This window comes from Abramis brama (genome assembly GCF_963993115.1).
Source record: "Abramis brama genome assembly, chromosome: 23".
In the NCBI taxonomy this organism is placed as follows: domain Eukaryota; kingdom Metazoa; phylum Chordata; class Actinopteri; order Cypriniformes; family Leuciscidae; genus Abramis; species Abramis brama.
Genome location: NC_139985.1, coordinates 6797773 through 6816981, shown reverse-complemented (window position 1 = coordinate 6816981; position 19209 = coordinate 6797773). Strand labels below are relative to the sequence as shown.

Genomic DNA, 19209 nt, shown 5'->3' with positions numbered 1-19209 from the left:
TTAACAACTGTACTGTATTGTTAATACAATTAATCCAGAGTGCACTCACCACTCATGAGTAAGCTGGTCGAATTCTCCGTAAAGCTGCCCCATAGTGATGGACTTTGGGTTGAGTATATAGGTCTGTACAGCCTCATATACTCCTCCACTAACTGAGGGCTGGCCTTTCAGAGCTGTCATGGCTGCTCCCAGCACTTCATAACACTACAAGTATGTGAGAGTGCATATAAGAAAAACTAATTCCAAAATTAGAATTAGGAATTTTTGTTGCAGCTTGTTCATTTATGCATTAGCGAAGCTTACCTTAGTTTTCCCAGAGCCTGATGGTCCTACCAACATTAGACCGTGTCTGACTACAGTGGTCTCGTATAACTGAATACACTTGGTTATATAGCCTGTAGGACAAGAAAAACATGAACCATGACAAAAGTAGGATTTTGTACTTGGATTAAGCACTGACAATTAATTTTAAAATGCATGAGATTTTTTTAATTTTATCATTAGATTATATGCAGATTATATCAATTGTATCATTCAAGCAAGACCTCAAAAATGTTTAAAGCTAATGATAATACCAAATAAATGTAATAAAGTTATTATGCTAAGGAAAGATGGTTTGTTCTTATTTTCTTCTCACCATTCACATCTTTAAGGCACTTGTTTGCACAGACGTTCCTTATGGACTCCTCTAGGGTACCATAGTCAATTGGCTCTTCACGGATCTTGGGGAAGAGGTCGGACACAATGCCATTGAAGAGCTTGAGGTCATCCTGAAGAAACTTTGGCACATTGACATCCCTGATGGCACGCAGACATATCAGCTCCTGCATAAATCATGCAATCAGTTTAGCCACAGACAATTTTATAATTATGATGCTTCAATAAGTGATCAAGCGGCAGAAAAAAGGTTCAACCATTTTTTAAGGAATACTGCATACACACCTCATTCATGTCAGGATTTTCCCTCTTTAAGTTTCCAGCTGCAGAGATCACCGTTTTCACAGCTCTCATCCCAAAATCATAATGATCCTAATAAACAATATGCAAAAAAGTGAATTTCTTTTTCTTTCTGTTAGATTTACCGAAAAGTAATTATGAAATAATTACTGTAAAACAGAAACACCCGTGACGTAAAGGTCAGACCTGTGAGCTGAGCTGTTCTGAGGACAGTTTAAAGGTGCTGGTGATTTTTTTGGACAACAGTTTGGCATCGCTGAAGCCAAATGAGTAAAGAGAGATCTCTGCTATCATGGCATAATCAGGGATCATCATAGCCACAGGACGGAAGAGGGCCTGAGGAACACACACAGTTCAGTCTTTTTGTATATATTGAAATGTGTTTTTTAATTTGAAGGTTTAGATTGCTGTTGGCAAGCTCTGTACCTTTAAATTATCAGGTAGTTCAGTACGACCAGCATAGCCAGGGTTCATAGTGATGAAGACAGCACAGGACGGAACAAGGGAGATTTCCATCCCTTCAAATACAAATGTCTTCACCTGAACTCAAGAAAAACAATACCAGGTTTTTCCAGGCCTTTTGATCAATGAATTTCCATATCTTTTCTAGTCTTTCATGATTACTGGATAAGGTTTTGTAAAAAAAAAAAAAAAAAAATTACTAGAAAGAAACTAAACTCTATGGCCCAGTTTCACAGAAAGGGCTTAGATTAAGCCAGGATTAGGCCTTAGTTCATTTAGGACATTTAAGTAGCTTTTGTTAATGTACCTTAGAAAAGAACATTACTGGTGTGCATAAGACAATGGCACTGATATATTTTAATATATTTCAGTGCAAGTTACTTTCAGTTAAACATGAATTTTAGTCTGGGACTATGCTTAAGCCTTGTCTGTGAAACCGGGACTATGTATGAGTGTTCCAACAAACACGACTTCTGTCCCTAACATGCATATATGACAGTGTTTGCATAGTAGATCTAAGCTGTATGCTCAAGTGTGACTTTACTCACTCTTTGCTGCTGGGCTTTCTGAATGGTTGTGATCTGTTGAGCCACGACTGATAAAACCTCCACGTCTATTCGATTGAATTCATCAAAGCAGGCCCAGGCCCCTGAACTAGCCAAACCTTTGAGAAACTTGCCCATGGCTATGAAGTCCAGCTGATCAGAGCAGTTAAAAACTACAGTCTGGATGGCCAGAGCTTTGCCCAGGTCTTTAGTGGTCTCCGTCTTCCCAGTCCCTGCAGGGCCCGCCGGGGCTCCTCCAAACTTTAAGTGAAGCGCACCAGTCAGGGTTAGATAGCACCTGTGTGGTGGACAGTGTATATAATTTATTTCTAACAAAGAAAGTATCCTTCAAAAGACTTTCTTTTGAAAACTATATGTATGTATAAATGAAGTTCAATTTTCTAAATGTCACCTGTCTGTCAATGGCGTGATAACAAGTCGTCCTGAGTTACCAAGGTACTCATAACCATACAAGAACTCGGCATTCACTGCTCTGATGTACAGGTCATCACGCCAGTAATATCTACAAACACACAAACACTAACACATGTCTAAACTCCAATGCCTATAAAAATTTATACTTTTTTTCAGCTAGGATGCATTAAGTTAATCAAAAGTAACAGTAAGGAAATGTATTGTTACAAAATATTTCTATATAAAATACATGCTGTTCTTCTGAATTTTCTATTCATCAAAGAATCCTGATATGTAGCACAGTTTTCATAAAGATATTAAGCAGCACAACTATTTTCAACATTAATAAGAATATATATATATATATATATATATATACATATATATATATAATTTTCTGGGTAACACTTTACAATAAGGTCTCATTTGTTAACATTAGTTAACGTATTAACTAACATGAACTAACAATGAGAAATACATTTGTTACAGTATTTATTAATCTTTGTTAAAGGGATAGTTCGCCCAAAAATGATATTTAAGCCATGATTTACTCACCCTCAAGCCGTTCGAGATGCATATGTCAATCTTTTTTCAGACGAACACATTTTCAGTTATTTTAGAAAATGTCTTAGATCTTTCAGTGGTTATAATGTGAAGCAATGGGGTCCAGCTGCTTCAAGTCGCAAATTGTGCATGCATCCTTCACAAAAATAATCCATCCGGCTCCAGGGGGATAAACGAAGGCCTTCTGAGGGTAATCCGTGCGGTTTTGTCGTAAAAACAAACAACCGTCCGGTGGCGGTCGGCGTGCGTTCATGGAGATGGATGCTGGCATATGACGTAGGACGTAGCGTAGGAAGCATCGTGACGTAGAGTGACCGCCACCGGAAGCCAGTTATTTTCGTTTATAAAGTTTTAAATATGTATATTTTTACGACAAAACCGCACGGATTACCCTCAGAAGGCCTTCGTTTATCCCCCTGGAGCCGGATGGATTATTTTTGTGAAGGATGCATGCACAATTTGCGACTTGAAGCAGCTGGACCCCATTGCTTCACATTATAACCACTGAAAGATCTAAAACATTTTCTAAAATAACTGAAAATGTGTTCGTCTGAAAAAAGATTGACATATGCATCTCGAACGGCTTGAGGGTGAGTAAATCATGGCTTAAATATCATTTTTGGGCGAACTATCCCTTTAATGTTAGTTAATAAAAATACAGTTGTTCATGTAAGTTCACAGTGCATTAACAAATGTTAGCAAATACAACTTTTTATTTTAATAATGCATTGGTAAATATTGAAATTAATATTAAGATTAATAAATGCTGTAGAAGTCTTGTTCATTCTTAGTTGTTAAGTTGTTAACTAATGGAACCTAATTGTAAAGTGTTACCATTTTCTGGATTATATATTGTATAACCTCAGTTGGCTGATCCACTCAAAGTCATTGACACTGGATACTTCCTCCTCAACCAGCTTGGCTGCCACCTCTTTAGCATGCACTTCAATCACAATAAGTGCCGAGAGTATCGATCGCTGCATCATTGACAGGCGACCCCGCACCAGCTGTACCAAATCTCCCAACTGTTTGTGAATATACAAAACTTTTATTTAGATAGGAATGTTTCCATTTTAGAACCTACAAATATGCAGTGTACAGGGAAATCTTCACATGGAATGTTTAATTGTTTGCATTCATGGAAACAATCTATACCTGCGTCTGTAGCTGTGGATAAAGCCTATCTGCCAGGTCTCCCTTTTCCAGAGACTCTGACACCTCTTGGGTCCAAAATGTTTGACAACCAGCTATCACCACCTGACCGGGCCAGGACAACACCCACTCTGTGCGAGGATGCTGCGGAGACGAACAAAGAGATTTGACTCTTTATATCAGAACAATCAACCACCACTGACAACATTAACTACTTACAGTACGCAGGGGTGTCAAACTCAGCTCCTGGAGGGCCATTGTCCTGCAGAGTTTAGCTCCAACCCCAATTAAACATACCTGAATCAACTAATCAAGGTCTTTTGGATTACTAGAAACTTCTAGGCAGGTGTTTTGGAGCTGGTTGGAGCTACACTCTGCAGTGGCCCTCCAGGAACGGAGTTTGACACATGTGACTATGTACACAAATCGTATTTAGTATTTAGTAATTTATAGTATTTTTTGACAAAAAAAAATCTAGTGCATTTGAAAATTTATAGTGATTTATACCTACTAAGGGTACCATTGATAAAAAACAAAGAAAACAGCATACACTAACCTCAACATAGGCTTGCAGTGAGCGACTGATGTTGTCTCTTACACTGGCCTTCATGGAGTTCTCCACTTCCCGCAACCAATGCTCCACATTCCCAGAAGGAGACACAGGAATGGACAAACAGACTTCTTCTCCCTCACCAGAGTACATGTGTGTGATCTGCAGATCTGACTGGAACTGGAGCTGCATAGAGTACAATAGATTTCATAATCTGTGGCATTAATTAAATCATTATTACTATATAAACCAAAATTATATTGATTTTTTCTGCCATGCTAATTATTTGAATTTCTAAAATGGTGAAAATATTAAATCTGATCAGTTATCTGTAAAAGAGAACTCACCCGAGCGATGTTCTCAAAGCATTTACGGAGATGTGGCTGCACTGCTGTTGGATCTTTAGTCTGAGATAGAATCTCCAGTAACTCATCATCTGATAAAAAATAAAATCTAAACCCAGAAAATGAAGAGAGTTTTAAAATAATTCCTTATACAATCATACTGATCATGCACAGATAAATTTAACTTGAAAGTGCTAAGAAATTAAATGCTATATTAAAATATGAAATGTTAAATGCCAAATTATTGTTTAATAATGAATTGGGCCTGCCCTACTGTTCATGAATAAAACCATAAAAACTGATCATTTTAACCTAGGGAAGGCGCTTCGTTTGGTCTCCAGGTATTCACTCAGTCCTTTCTGCACAAGCTCCAGTAAAATGTTACAGTCCTTGAGACTGGCCAATAGACGTGGTTCAGGACACACCTCAATCACCTAGACTCATAAAGACAATCACATTTCAATTCTTTAATGAACCACTGCCAAATCTACTATAGTATGATTAAATAGTCTGACTCTGCTCACCAGACTGTTATCATGGGCAGCCTTCATGATCTTTCTCCAGGTGCGCTCCATGGTCTGATACCTCTTCCCTTCCACAGGAAGTTGGCTGTTGATGTCATCAGAGCTGAAAATAGGTTCCATGTACAGCCACGACCGCTGACAGATAAGCCACTCTTCTAAAACTTCCTATCAGCAGATGGCCACAGTGACACAAAGTCTTAATTTAGTTGTTTTTTCAAAAATACCTACATGCAAACTAAACAAGCAATCATACCTAATCATACCTACAAGATGACATTGGCTTACCTGTGTCATTTTCAATTTACTTTCCCATTTGCTGATTCTCTCCTCAAAGGGTTTTTTAAACGGGGAGAAAGCCATGCTCTGGGTCATGACAATGTGGTCATCCAGGAGCTGAGAAGCTTCATCTGGGCTGTTCAAGATGTAAGTGCCCGTCTCCTTATATGCAATCACCTCAAACCTCACTGTTGACCAATCCTCCTCCATCTTGTTCAGAGCCTAAAGCAGATGTATAAAATAGAAGTAAAAATACTGTAATATGAAATAATATGCCCATGGAATTGTTATACAGTTCAGAAAAAAATATATCAACAAGATGAAAGCCTCTGTGATATATGTGAAAAAGCCCCTGTGATATATTTCACTATTGTTAATTAGCTATTTTTTTATTATTATAATTTACAATAATTTAATAATTTAGTGCTGAAAAGATATAGGTATCTCATAAAATTTTAATTTAGTTCCAGTTATATTAGTTCACACTATAATTTTAAAGCACCATCTGATATCACCCACAACTGTACAGACCCCACCAAGCTTTGAAATGCAGTAGGACCCATGATGCACCTCCACCACTGGGTTTAGTGGGTCCTGCAGTGCAGCTCCACTGCTAGACCTAGAGGGCCTTGTGGTGTAGCACTGCCTCAGGGCACAATGAGCCATAGCAAATTATCCCAAAATGTATTTTAGCAGCATGTTTACTGTGCCTGAACTTATCTTAATTGGCAAACTTACCCTTTAAGTACACCTGAAAAACAACTCAGAAATATTACACTCACTTGCTCAATAGCATATTCTTTTCCAGCCTCCTGAGCTACACAGCTGATTTCCTCCACATGATTTTGCAGGCCCATCTCCAGACAAAGGGAAAAGGTAAGGTTCGCTTTAGACCTCATATTAATGTTGATGCGTTCAGAAAGAAGTTCCCAGTGGCGGTTCCGCATGCCAGGATTCCTTAGGCCCCGTATCAGAGGAATGAATGGACGGAACTGTTCAATCTTAGTCCGTATTTCAGATGCCACTTCTTGACAGGCTGAATGGAGTCAAGAATAAAAATATGTTTTTAACGGAATGATACGAATAGATGGGTGTAAATAGAAAATGTCTATTTACATTTTAGACATGTAATGTAATTCAGTCTATTGTAATTTAGACATGTAAATTCTAAAAGAATTTCCATCAACTTTTGTATTTATGAGAATTTAGTTTTCACTTATTGTAAACAGAAAAATGTTTCTCATTCTTGACATCAGTTATGACAAAGTTATGCTAAAACATAAACATTTTTATTTGTATCCTCTCAGCTCAGCTTTGTTTGTATCCTCTCAAACTTACTTCCTACTTACCAGGAATGTCTTTAAACAGTTTGACACACTGGTGCATAGTCTTGTAAGCATCAGTGACATTGCGCTCCAGTTGTTCAGGGTTAATGGCTGACAGAGGGTCATTGAGCCAGCTTTCATGCCAACGCAGCCAATCAGATGTCGTCTTCCACAGGTCATGAAATGGCTGAAACTCTCGGTTCAGCTTCTGTAACTCTGAGTACTAGACAACAACCATAGAATATAAACAAAATATTTTTCAATTCAAAAATTTATTTTATCACATAGGAAAAGTATGGTCTAATTAATGTTACAAAATAAAATAATAAAACAATGAATCATTAGTTTGTGGTTTAAAAAGGGTAAATTTGAGTTAACCTACATCAGAGACTGGTTTGTCAAAGAGTCGTTCACGGTTGTTGTAAAGCTGTGCCATTTCCTGACATTCTTTTAGCTGCTTGTCCACTCTTCGCACTTCATTTGCCACCTCTTCTGCTCTCCCAAGGTTTGTGTATCCAGAAAGTCCAGCCACCACCGTCTGAAAATTAACAGAGGTGACTTAATTTTAATGCCCAGAGTTACCATTTATTCAATAAATTCTCATGACAAAACATCACATCCTTGGACTTTATGGTGTGATTTAATTCAATAACTGATGAGCATATTTTGCTAAGGAATTAAACAGGTCGTGAGTCCCAACTGATAATGCATTTAATAATGATCAGTGAGTCTGACCTTCAGGAAGCTCAAGCGTTCCAGGAAGTTGTTTTGGTCAACGACCTGGATCTTATGGAAGCATTCTTCATCCTCAGAATGTTGGGCTTTCACTGTTTCCATCTGGTTCAGGATCTTACAGGGCCATGACATTGCTGTCCACCTACGCAACATTTAGTTTTTAGGAGCTCAGCTACACAAAGGACTGGGTTAAAAACAATATTTCATTAAATGGCAAGGCAATGATACACTCACCTCTCATTGAAATGCTCATCAGAGAGACTGTAGAAGAATTCATCCATTAGATCACATTCAGACATTGCTTTGGATAAAAGATCCTGCAGGAGGCCATTAGCAGGAGGAGACAGAGAAAAGTCATTCAGAATACTGGAATAACCACAACAATGCAATGAGATCTAAATAAGGCAGACATGGCCACGGGGAGTACATGTGCTCTGATATGCCACATAGCGGCGCCGTTTTCTGTCACTTCTCCACTGACCTTTTCAATTAAAGGCAAAAACACAAAATAACTACATAGTACATTTTCTGGGTGTCGCAATTGCAAAGATGTTCTTGGTGATTTTTAGCACATATCTGTCATTGCTTAGATGTTCTGGGTGGTTGCTAAGGTGTTGCTAGGGAGTTATGGGTAGTTTGCTGTTAGGTGGTTGACTACTGTCCAAAGTCAATAGACCCACCTCCAAATCACAAATCATCATTTTAGTCACTCATTTAATTGAGTTATCGTGCATTATATAATTTGGTTCAGACTTTGACTACTGGCAATCTAGTAGGATACATGTTTTGTTGTGCAATGATAAAACAGTGACTGTACCTCATGCACTCTAAGTTGCTCAGGGACTAGTTTCATCCATTCTCTCTGCTCTATGAGATCCTCAATGCAGCTGGGCTTCTCAAACAGCTTTTTGCTGATGGCTTTACACTCTTTACATGCCTGAAACGCACGCACAATTTTATATAATAGTGTTTTATTCAGACTTGATAAAAAACACTTCTAATCCTAATGAACACTGACTCACATCCTGCATCTGTTGATGTAATCTCAGGGCAAGTCGGTCCAGCAATGCATCGGCGAGGGCTTTCCGTTTCTCTACCAGGTTTTGCCGAATGGCCTCCACGCTGACCGTGAAGGGTCCGATGATGATGGCAGAGGGGATGGACTGATCTAAAAGCTTCATCTCCCTCAGGTGCTCCAGAACTTCCTGCTTCACCTCCTGAGGGGTCTGGTTCTCCTGACTGTGCAACCTTGAAGACACAAAAATATAAGCAGAAGAACAATCCTTGGTGTGTAGGGTATTACAGTATACTATACAGCATACTATATGTACTGTATATTCTTTACAATCAACAGTATATAGAAGGAAACTAGCAAAAAATATTAGAGATTTACTCTAGAAAAGTATTGATATCAGAGTTGTAGAGCTCAAGGTGGCGTTCATATTCACGGGCGTAGGCTCTAAGAAGTATGATGGCCTGTTTCAGGGCCACACTGATGCTCTCCCTCAAATTCTTGACTTCAGGTTCCCACAAGCCCACTGACCATAACACATCTCCAACAATGAACAAGTTCGTCATTACAAACTGAGAGAATAGGAAGAACAAAACAGAAAAAAAGCTTCAAATATATAATTTTAACAAGTATGTTTTACTAAATAATTTTGGCTTTTTAAAAAAAAATACAAGAAAATAAAGTAATTTTGATAAACACAACCTCTTTATGGTCTAATTTATGCTAATTTATTTAGTGAAAGATCTTCATAAAAGTTATTTATGTGTCAGAAATCAGATAGGGAACCTTGTCTACTTGAGGAATGTTGTATGTGGACAGGATTCCTTTATCGAACAGGTTGATAACGGAGGTCTCAAAACTCTCTAGAGGAGTGCTGTAATGAACCCCAGTCTGGTCAAGCACCAAATCCACTGAGAAGAGAGGTTTCTTTTTTGGCCTGCATAAAATCATGTTGGATTGTGGATATGTCATATACAATTACAAAACAGTACCACTCATATTATCTCATTTAGATCAGTGTTTCCCAAACTTTTTATAGTAAGATAGTATTCATAGCCCCTTATCCATATCTAAGATTATATGTACTGTACCTCTTTATTTTTTACTGTTTTTTTTTTTTTGTATTTAAAAAAGATTATACCAATATAACTCAATTTAAATACTGTTATGGCTTAAGTTCCCTTAACCACTGATATAGATCCATTTATACAAAAGAAATTCAATATAAAACTATATCAAACATAATCATATAATCATATTTAACAAGTAGTAACCAGGATAATGAGAAATCACATACTTGTATGGGCTGTTTATGAGATCAGGGCCCCATGTCAGATCTTTGGGGCAGTGCAGGGCACTGTGGCAAGCATCGAGCAGTAATTTGGCAAAGCTGGCCAGGGAGTCCTGCACCAGAAACCTGAGTGAGTCCTGCTGAATGCTGCGAATCAGCCCCATCAGGCGACACAGTTTGGACATACGATACACATCCCAACGGGACATAGTGACATTGTACCAGCCACGTTTTTCATCTTGCAGGCTAGACAAAATCCCATTACATAAAGCCGCCAGCCATGACTCTTGTAGAAACAAGTGGACCTGTAGGAAGACAGAAAGAGTATAATGACACAGAGGCACATTTGTATGTGTATGTGTGTATAGGTGGCAGTTTGTTTACCTGTGCATGTTTCTTAGACTGTGCCAACTCAAACTCCTCCAAGCGAAGTGATTTTTTGAAGCTGAAATGGAACAGGCTCATTTCTGCCACCCTGTTGCACTCTTCTCTCACTTTGGACAGCACAGTAATCACTTCAGGCTTAGTGAGCAGATAATTAAAGACAAAATCTGCACGGTTCTTTTCAAAAGGATAGTCAGGGACTGACACACAGCCTAGGAGGAGGGGAGACGGCAAGTTGTTGGTTGGCATCAACAATAATAAATCAACATTAAAACTCGGACAGTCTGAATGTAGTCTCTTTTTTTGATGTCCATCTCTCTACCTCTCTCGGGAACACTCTCAGGTTCTTTTTGAGGAAGTGTGATGTAGGAAAACTCTGGGTTGTCCTGTACCACCTTATCAAAGACTATCTGGTTCATAGTGCGACTGTACTCCAGATAAAGCTCTGTCTTCAGCCGCTCCTCACAATCCTGTAGACTGTATAGACAAATGTGTTTTTAGAAAAACAAACTAATACTATCTGTGACAATTCTGTACAGCAGACATCAGTAACTGTTTATGTAATTATATGGTGTGTGTTCTGGAACTGTACATTGTACAACGTTCAGAAATAGAAATCGGATAAATTAGAATGTTGTACATCTGGTTTTAATGGAAGGTGCAGATGTTTTTTATAGCAAAAGTCTTAATGTTTTATTATTAATGATCATACTTGGGTACAATGGAACTCATTTGCATATTAAGCCATTTTTTACATTACTGTACACCAGTGACAGAGATCCATATTTTATGCAAAACCCATAACTATTCTAGTACAAAAAGAAAAAAATCTAACAAAATAACCTACCATTCAAATGTTTGAGACTTTTTGAAAGAAGTCTCTAATGCTCACAAAGGCTGCATTTATTTAATCACACATACAGTTTTCAGTGTCACATGATCCTTCAGAAATGATTTTAATATGCTGATTTGGTGCTCAAGAAACATTTCTTACTATTATCAATTTTGAAAACAGTTGTGCTGCTATATATTTTTGTAAAAATCGTGAACTGTAAATTTTTTCAGGATTCTTTGATAAATAGAAAGTTCAAAAGAACAGAATTTATTTAAAGATTTTGTTGAAACAATGTCTAAATGTAAAAAGTCTTTACTGTCACCTTTGACCAATTTAATATATCCTTGCTGAATAACAATTACTGACCCCAAACTTTTGTTAATATTTTCATTCTTCTCACCGTTCAGGATGGAGGCCTGGTGTGGAGAGTGCATATTTTCTGATGTGTTCTAAACTGGTGAGATTGAGAGTGGGGTTGCCACTCCAGACAGGCATACAGTCAATGGAAAGATGGTACAAGAGTAAGGCCTCTGTCTTCTGTCTCAAGTTCAGTGCAAACTGGACTCTCTGGGCAAAGACACGTGGGTCCTCCGCACAAAACAGCAGCCTGATCCTAGGAACCCAATACTGCCCTTCTTCCAGTGACAAAACCCCTGGGAAAGAAAGGAAGTTTGGAATAGAAACAATGGTTTAAGAAAGTTTAACTATATCACAGAGTTAAACATGAAACCAAAACTTTTTGTGGCTTTCAGTTGATGTCTGTAAGGTTTGATGCTATTTATATGATTAAAAAAAGTCCCTCTAGCCAGCATTTAAATGTTTATTAATTTTTACTTTCTTTCTCTTCTGGGATGAGCTGTGATATGTGATATGTCACATCACAACTTTCCTATTTCAACAGGAAATATGTCAGCATAGGAAAAAAGTGCACGTTAAACTGTTTCATGAGGTGTTTAAAATAAGCAAGCTTTATGAATGACTTTTGCACATGCCTTTTCTCTGTCCTCCATTCAAAATGGGTTTTCCCATGGAATCTCGAACCCATCCATTACAGTCCACTTTATGCACCAAGTACTGTTTCTTCTCCTGGCTGTATTGTAGTACGCCAACCAACTGCCAAGAATACTCCAAAGCCGGGCTCTTTGGATCCACTACACGTTAAACACATGAGGAACAGACATTTAATTTTTCCCACATGTTCCCATATGGCTCCCACTGGATGGGCTGTAATATGAATTTATTTTCAGGAGGAACTACAAGACAAATGATGGGATCCATTCGACTAGAATATGTCAGGTATTATCAGAGGGTTTAGACAGCACCGTACCAAGTGGGATGCTGTTTTTTGTCAGCAGCAGGGCTTTGGCAGGAACAGGTTTGCGGTCGATGAAGCCTTGCTCATAACCTAAAGCCAGCCATTCCTCTGGAGTACGGCAGTCAAACTCTTCGTTATCGAATATCTGGTGTTACATTAAAAACAATTATGAACACAAGTATGCAGCCAATTAAACAGAAATGGTACTGGAATTTAAACTAAATCATCTACATGGAGACTAAAATAAAGGAAAAAGCAAACATTCAAATTCACTTCAAGAATACTTCATAAAATCAATATACAAGCAACATTCATGACCTCCAGAGACAGGTAGTTTGAAACAGGCTGGTAGGGGTTTTCTGTCTCCGCGCTCGTCTGGTATCTGGGCATCAGCTGGGTTGAGTCAATACCTTGCTCAGTCAAAAGCTTACTGATATCTAACTTCTGATACTCCCTCCTACATCTGATAATTAAAACAGACACAAACATCCATGCATACTACATTTACAATCTACAAATATGCCTTATATAAATAAAAGAAAACATACAAAAAACATTAAATAACAAAATGTACATGAGCCTTTTCAAATGGATGAGCATCTACTCTTTTTAGTATCAACCAAGCAAACAATCCTTAATAATACTATAATAAACACTACTGTTCAAAATGTTTTTGAAAAAGTGCACCAAGGCTGCATTTATTTAATTAAACATACAGTAAAAACAGTAATATTGTTAAATATTAATTACATTTTTAAATAATTGTTTTAATACATTTTAAAATTCAGTTTAATCCTGATGCAAAGCTGAATTTTCAGCATCATTACTCCAGTCTTCAGTGTCACATGATCCTTCAGAAATCATTCTAATATGGTGCTCAAGAAACATTTCTTATTATTATCAGTGTTGCAACAGTTGCGCTGCTTAATATTTTTGTGGAAACCATGATACGGTTTTCAGGATTCTTTGATAAATAGAACGTTAAAAAAACAGCATTTCATTGAAAAAATAGAAATCTTTATAACATTATAAATGTCTTTACTGTCACTTTTGATCAATTTAATACATCCTTGCTGAATAAAAGTATTAATTTATTTTTTTTAAAACAGTAGTGTATAATGAATAATAACAAATCTCAACAAGCAATGATTTACAGCAGAGCACACTTTTGTTACCCTTTTTGAAAGTGACTATTATTCTTAACCTTGCATAATTTTATTCATAGTTTTTAAGAGGATAAAGCATGTCAAGCATCCTGTCCATGCTGGCATCTAATTTAGTTATCTTCTACCAAAAACAGACCTGCGGCTCATTCTTGGGTTCTGACCCATTAGTTGAGAACCACCGGTGATGTTTGTCTGAACTGCTCACCTCTCAATCTCGATCTTGCGGGGCACATGTCCTGGGGGGCAAGTATAAGCTATCTGAACTTTAGGAGCGTAACTTCCATGGTGAAAGTCCGTCTCGTGCTGGAGTTGTGTTGATGGTTCTTGCCAGTTGTTCTCCAGAACATTTTGCAGGTCAGGAAGTGTTTTTAACATAGCTGCTACAGTCAAAAACAAAGAAAATAGTAAAAATAGCACTGGAGTAATGTTAGTTTTAGCATTTGTGTTTTGACTTGATTATGAGTTGATTTCTTACTTTTGCGGGAGTTGGACTCGTATCCCGCCCGGCACAGTAAACTCTGTTGGGTCACTGGACCTTGTGTATAAGTCTGAAAAACAGCAGCATGAGTTTTGGTGATTATATTTAACAAAACAAGGTAGGTATATGTTTATGTTTAACTGTATGTGTATGAATGAGTATGACCGCTTAATTTCTGTGATGCGAAAAAATGCAAACAAAAGTCCCCTTTTTCAGCAACGCTGGTTCCGGAAGTATTTTTTCGATTCATTTTTACCCGTAGGATTTAAAAAAAAGACTTTGTTAAAGATTTATAAGCCATGAACCAAGCCAACCAGCTACATTTACTCGATTACATAATTTGCAGTGCTTCATGGGAGTAGGTGGAGCTAAAGAGCTATTTTGGCACTTGTTGCTTTTTATTTACTCTGACTGGTGTAATTTTCTGTACAGCATAATGGGTAATGTAGTTTTTCACTATGAATACGATTATTTTTAAAAATAAGCTGAAATAATCAGCAGAAGCAAATATAATCGATTAACAACCTCATAGCTTCAAAAAGAAGGTTTAAAAATAGTTTTTTCCTTCCAGGAACTGACTGTTGCACTCTATAGTCAGTGGTATTCAGTCATAAAAATTTAATGTGTAACTATACAACATCGGTCAACAATTGTTGTATACTTTTTTGACATTAATGTTAGGTTTTATGAATGCATTTGATTACCAAAGCTTTTGATGATACATTTGTAATAAATCATAAAACACAGAACACTAACTAACTAAATAAATAACTAAAACAGAAATGGAAATGAGGAAAAATAACAAATTTCATAGGGTTACATTTTGATAAATTGTTAACTTTTTATTCAACTGATTATACATGCTTTTTGATTATTAAAAAAAATAATAATAATTCAAATGGAATCCAGAAAAAGAAGCAGTAAAACAATAGAAAGAATGTTTTACCTGTTGCAGACTTTTGCCTGATGAAGTTATGAAATCAGAGTAGATGCCCCTCAGAGGGGGCAGTTTGCCCCTGTTACCCTCTCTAGACTTGTTTGGAGGGTGAGGACAAAACATGCCAGATCCGTAAGGATGGTTTTCACATTGCGTCTGTTTTTTGTCCATAATCTCTTAACCATCCCGTAAGAAAATAAAGAAAAGTTAACGTACTTACGAAAAAAAGCAGAATTGTTTCATGCATTACAGTATGTTTAACGTTAACCAAACATTGTTACAAAGTACCTAGCACTGTATTCCATAAAACATGACAATAGCGAGAGGTATATATATATATATATTACTGTTACATGTATGTTACATTACGGTCGAGTTAAATACATAACGTTAGTTCAAACAAAAATCCGTTAAAAGCACCGTTTTTAATTTACCTCACTTCAAATCACAGCAGCTGACAGGCATAGCGTAAAAATATAAGTACAAAGGTATAAATATATTAAAAGTGATATAAAACTGCAAACCTTAGGTAACATAAATAAGTTTCAGTAATTACTTGTATATTTTCCGCCGTCTCGGTGGTCATTAGCGACGCTGTAACGGTTGCTAGGCCGTTGTAGATTCCGGTGCACGAGACAAAAATGGCTAAGCGCTTTACAATCAGTTACTGTTACTGTGGAGAGCAAAACAAACATTGAGTGCTATGCAAAATGTTCTCTAGTCTGCAGTTTTAAAAATAAAAGAAATTATATATATACTCATTTACTCATCAAGTTAAGCTTTAGTATAAGGTCTAAAAACTTTGCCAAAAATAAATATATAATAATAATAATGAAAAAAGTGCTTCCAAGGTCAGAGGGCAGAGGCTGTTCAAATGTGAACAGTATGACAAATTCAGAACTGCATACTAGCATGCTACTCCATTTCTGCCATAGAAAGACATGGCAAAAACAGTTAGAATGCAGTGCAGTTTTAACTCAGGAATAGTAATTTCCCCCACTGATTTCGATTTATGTGTAATTTCTTTTACATTGTTTAATATTTGTGTGAAAGATTTTATAGAGAAAAGATTTAATGAGACAATGTATTGATCAACTGGAAAATTATGTGTAGATATTAGGTATTTAAAATATTAGGAAAATTAAAAATTAACAAAGGCTTGGGGCAAATTTTCCAACACTTTTCTTTTTTTTTTCTTTTTTTTTTTTTTTTGCAAACTTCTGCCCCTCAGGTAAAAATGCTTTTTTAGGTTTTAAAAGTTTTTATTTTGTAATATCTGACATTGCTCATAAGTTGCCCTCTGTATTTCCTTATTTAACACGATAATGAAATTACATATTGTGTAAGTATAAATGAAGTATGACTGCAATGGTCTCAGCCAATGACAGTCTCTTATGAGAGTTTTAGAAATTATGTTGAAACTCAGACATTTAAGGCATTTCTAGTTCTGTACTGCATCAGTTAATGGCCGTAATTATGATCTAATACACTGGAATGGGCGTCCCAGAGTGATCCCAACCCATCCGTTCTCTTTTCATCTCATCCTGTGTAATTGTACATCCCGAATGACCCACAGGGATCCTCACACTCCTGGGTCAAAAGGTCACCGAATCCTGCCCCATTTCCCAGCGGAGATCATAAGCAACACACACCTTCATCCCCGCTGGCCCTGCATATCATCCTGAGCATGCTCACTGTAGCGTGCATGAATGACTTAATGTGCCTGAACTCATGTGTCATTCCCAGAAGGTGTGTTGCAAACCCAAAGACAGGGTTGGGCAAGGTCAGAGGTCAAGTGCATGTGTGAAATTCAAAATGAGGCGCCACAGATGCCTTTTGACTTTGCAGGGGATCTAACTGCCATCACTGTAAAAAGGACTAAAAAGGACATGACAGACTGACAGATCATTAAGGAGATTAATCAGATCATTAAGTCAACAGGTCAAAAAGTTAATGGCAGCGGAGGAAAGACTTGCCAATTAACAACACAAGTGATACTTTGTCACAAGCTACCAATGCCTGCTCAATTTACTCACCTCAAATGAGGAAGTTAGTGTTAAGCCCAATTTATACTTCTGCGTCGAACTCACGCCGTAGCTACGTCGTAGGCTGTGTGTAGCAAGCGTTCCCTTAAGGGTTGCCAATTTCAGTAGAGGAAAATAAGGGACACTCCCTTGAACTCTTTATATATGCCATAACAGATTTAAGTGAACTATTTATTTTCTTTGTATTTCACAATGTAAAAATAAGCATATATATCGGCGTGAGAATGAAAAGAGGACAGAGTCTTTTTTTGTTTTTTATTTATTAGAACAAAACTGTGTGGTCCAATAAATGCAGTGCCACATTTAATACCATCTATATTAGGGCACAGGGCATTGCAAATATTTTTGAAATCGTGCTTAATGTTTTCTAAACAAGTATTTATTTCCAGTTGAATTTTCTGATTTCCCATGGGCCCCCCCTCACTGGTTCTTGGTCCCCCCTGTGCCCCCCCATTTATAAAATCCTGGAATCGCCCCGGGGTGGATGGATTATCTCGGCAAAGGAGAAGTGCTCACTAACACAGATTTAGACAGATTTGTGAACAATATTTGAGAGAAATAGTCCTTTTGTGTAGGCTACATAGAAAAAGTCTTCGGTTTTTGAGTTCATCTCATGAAAAATGGGGGCAAAAACAAAAGTGTTGCGTTTATAATTTTGGGATTTGCAAAGTGTGGAACAAAGTCACCAAAAAGATTTCAATTCGTTTTTAGAACTTCTAAACACATTTCTGTCAAATGCCTTCCAGTAAAGCATACTACCCTCACAAAATTGTGTCATTCCCTCCAGCTTCTTACAACTGTGCAGTTGCGTCATGAGACATCGACCCTCACTGTATCCCAAGGGCAGATGCAGCAGAAACATCTTGTCAGTGGATCCAAGCACCTGCCAGCAATTAATGACTAATAGCTTTGGCTTACAACATTACAGGGTTGTTTGAAATAGACAGATGAGATCTCAGATGAGATCTCTAGTGCATTGGGTCTTCAAAACAGAAAAGTTCTCATTTTGTGATCCAGAATCAGGTCCGATTTGTCCCCCAAGTGATTGAGGTCATTGTTAAACTTCAGATGAAAGAAATTTCTGATAAAATGATGCACATCTGGGACTTTCAAATGTCAACATAGCAAGAAACTATGCCAGTATCAAGAAGAAAAGACTTTCAATAGGGCCAGAAAACAACTTAAACTTTGTATGCTTTACATTCAATTCACACTTACTAGAATTGTTAACCATGCTGAATAGTACAATATTTAAGGGGAAAAAATGTTTTGTATTAAATCCATATGGGACACAGCTGTTTTAGTAAATACAGGATGTGGGATCCAAATGCATTGTAAAGTTTATTTAAACAAAACAAGAGAAGTATATCCAGGGGCCCGTTTCAGAAAGGAGGTTAAGTGAAAACTCTGAGTATGTTAACCCTGAAATGAGGAAAATCTGAGTTTTTTCCATTTCAGAATGGGAGGAATGTAAAACCTGAGAAAGCAGGGTAAGTCAAGTCCATTTCTGAAACAGAGGTAACATATACTCAGAGTCAGTTACCATGGTAACTTACTCTGTGACCTTAACCTGGAGCAGGTTTTCTCCGATAAACCCTTTCTTTCCTCCCTCTTTTTAAAGTTTAAGCGATGTTTAAATACGTCATTCCTTATGTGATAACTTTGGCTTTTTATCTCATAATTTTGACCTTTTGTCATAATTTCAACTTTTTACGTGAGTGACTTTTTTTCTCAGTTTTATCTTAGTTTCCAATTTTTATTTCAACTTTTTATGTTATAATTGTTTTATGTCATATTTATCACTTTTTATCTCATAATTTTTGACTTTGTATGTCAAAATTATGACTTAATATTTGATAATTTTGACCTTTTATGTCATAATTATGATTTTCTTCCAT

General features: G+C 37.1%; 1 protein-coding gene across 1 annotated transcript in view; it reads right to left on the bottom strand.

Annotated features, from left to right (window-relative positions):
* The window catches only part of dnah1 (dynein, axonemal, heavy chain 1), a gene marked incomplete at its 5' end in the record, with an annotated part of 36235 nt that extends 20798 nt beyond the window's left edge, over window positions 1-15437 (bottom strand). The window contains 34 exons of the mRNA XM_084101292.1: window positions 50-204; window positions 304-395; window positions 638-824; window positions 943-1029; window positions 1144-1293; window positions 1384-1497; window positions 1968-2262; window positions 2377-2487; window positions 3804-3967; window positions 4098-4238; window positions 4651-4830; window positions 4992-5097; window positions 5301-5422; window positions 5513-5677; window positions 5798-6010; window positions 6571-6824; window positions 7138-7336; window positions 7496-7651; window positions 7849-7990; window positions 8083-8165; window positions 8666-8785; window positions 8871-9096; window positions 9242-9432; window positions 9647-9797; window positions 10158-10456; window positions 10536-10747; window positions 10858-11012; window positions 11771-12005; window positions 12351-12521; window positions 12698-12830; window positions 13004-13148; window positions 14057-14228; window positions 14327-14399; window positions 15276-15437. Coding sequence (XP_083957418.1) covers window positions 50-204; window positions 304-395; window positions 638-824; window positions 943-1029; window positions 1144-1293; window positions 1384-1497; window positions 1968-2262; window positions 2377-2487; window positions 3804-3967; window positions 4098-4238; window positions 4651-4830; window positions 4992-5097; window positions 5301-5422; window positions 5513-5677; window positions 5798-6010; window positions 6571-6824; window positions 7138-7336; window positions 7496-7651; window positions 7849-7990; window positions 8083-8165; window positions 8666-8785; window positions 8871-9096; window positions 9242-9432; window positions 9647-9797; window positions 10158-10456; window positions 10536-10747; window positions 10858-11012; window positions 11771-12005; window positions 12351-12521; window positions 12698-12830; window positions 13004-13148; window positions 14057-14228; window positions 14327-14399; window positions 15276-15437 — 5561 coding nt within the window. The remainder of the gene's footprint in view (window positions 1-49; window positions 205-303; window positions 396-637; window positions 825-942; window positions 1030-1143; window positions 1294-1383; window positions 1498-1967; window positions 2263-2376; window positions 2488-3803; window positions 3968-4097; window positions 4239-4650; window positions 4831-4991; window positions 5098-5300; window positions 5423-5512; window positions 5678-5797; window positions 6011-6570; window positions 6825-7137; window positions 7337-7495; window positions 7652-7848; window positions 7991-8082; window positions 8166-8665; window positions 8786-8870; window positions 9097-9241; window positions 9433-9646; window positions 9798-10157; window positions 10457-10535; window positions 10748-10857; window positions 11013-11770; window positions 12006-12350; window positions 12522-12697; window positions 12831-13003; window positions 13149-14056; window positions 14229-14326; window positions 14400-15275) is intronic.
* Between the last annotated feature and the right edge of the window lie 3772 nt (window positions 15438-19209).